This window comes from Diaphorina citri, unplaced genomic scaffold, assembly GCF_000475195.1.
Source record: "Diaphorina citri unplaced genomic scaffold, Diaci psyllid genome assembly version 1.1 scaffold57939, whole genome shotgun sequence".
In the NCBI taxonomy this organism is placed as follows: Eukaryota; Metazoa; Arthropoda; class Insecta; order Hemiptera; family Psyllidae; genus Diaphorina; species Diaphorina citri.
The window spans coordinates 1-443 of NW_007435229.1; the positions used below are offsets into that span (position 1 = coordinate 1).

General features: G+C 48.8%; 1 protein-coding gene across 1 annotated transcript; it reads left to right on the forward strand.

Moving 5' to 3' along the window:
• Positions 1 to 3: 3 nt before the first annotated feature.
• LOC113473672 lies at positions 4 to 319 on the forward strand (the record flags this gene model as incomplete). The annotated part of the gene is made up of 1 exon (XM_026833162.1): positions 4 to 319. A coding segment is annotated over one exon (296 nt), but the record flags the coding sequence as incomplete, so codon positions are not given.
• Between the last annotated feature and the right edge of the window lie 124 nt (positions 320 to 443).

Here is a 443-nt window from a genome sequence, read left to right on the forward strand (position 1 = left end):
CCAACTATCAGGAGTCCTACAACCCTAACCCAGCCGCTTTCAAACCCAGCTTCGACCCATCAACTTTCGATCCAGCCAGTTTCGAACCATCCTATGAACCGTCCTCATTTCAACCCACGGCCCTCAAGAAGGCGGCTCTCCCCTCCAAAGTGACCGACCATGATAACTCGGAGTCAAGGCTGGAGAGACAGTCAGGGGGAAGTGGTGGACATGACACCTATGTGGATTTCGGGGCCCATACAGGGCACCATGGCTCGTTCGGATGGTACGCAGACTTTCCCGCTCATAAAGACGCGTAAACTCTTGAACGTAGCGTCAGTGAGTAGAATCAAAAGGTAATTTTAACATCCTATAAGATTGGCCGTACTTTTTAGTCCGTCCTTCCTTTATTATTACTAATAATAAAAGGTATAGGGGACGGACTATTGTATTCGCTTCGGTGT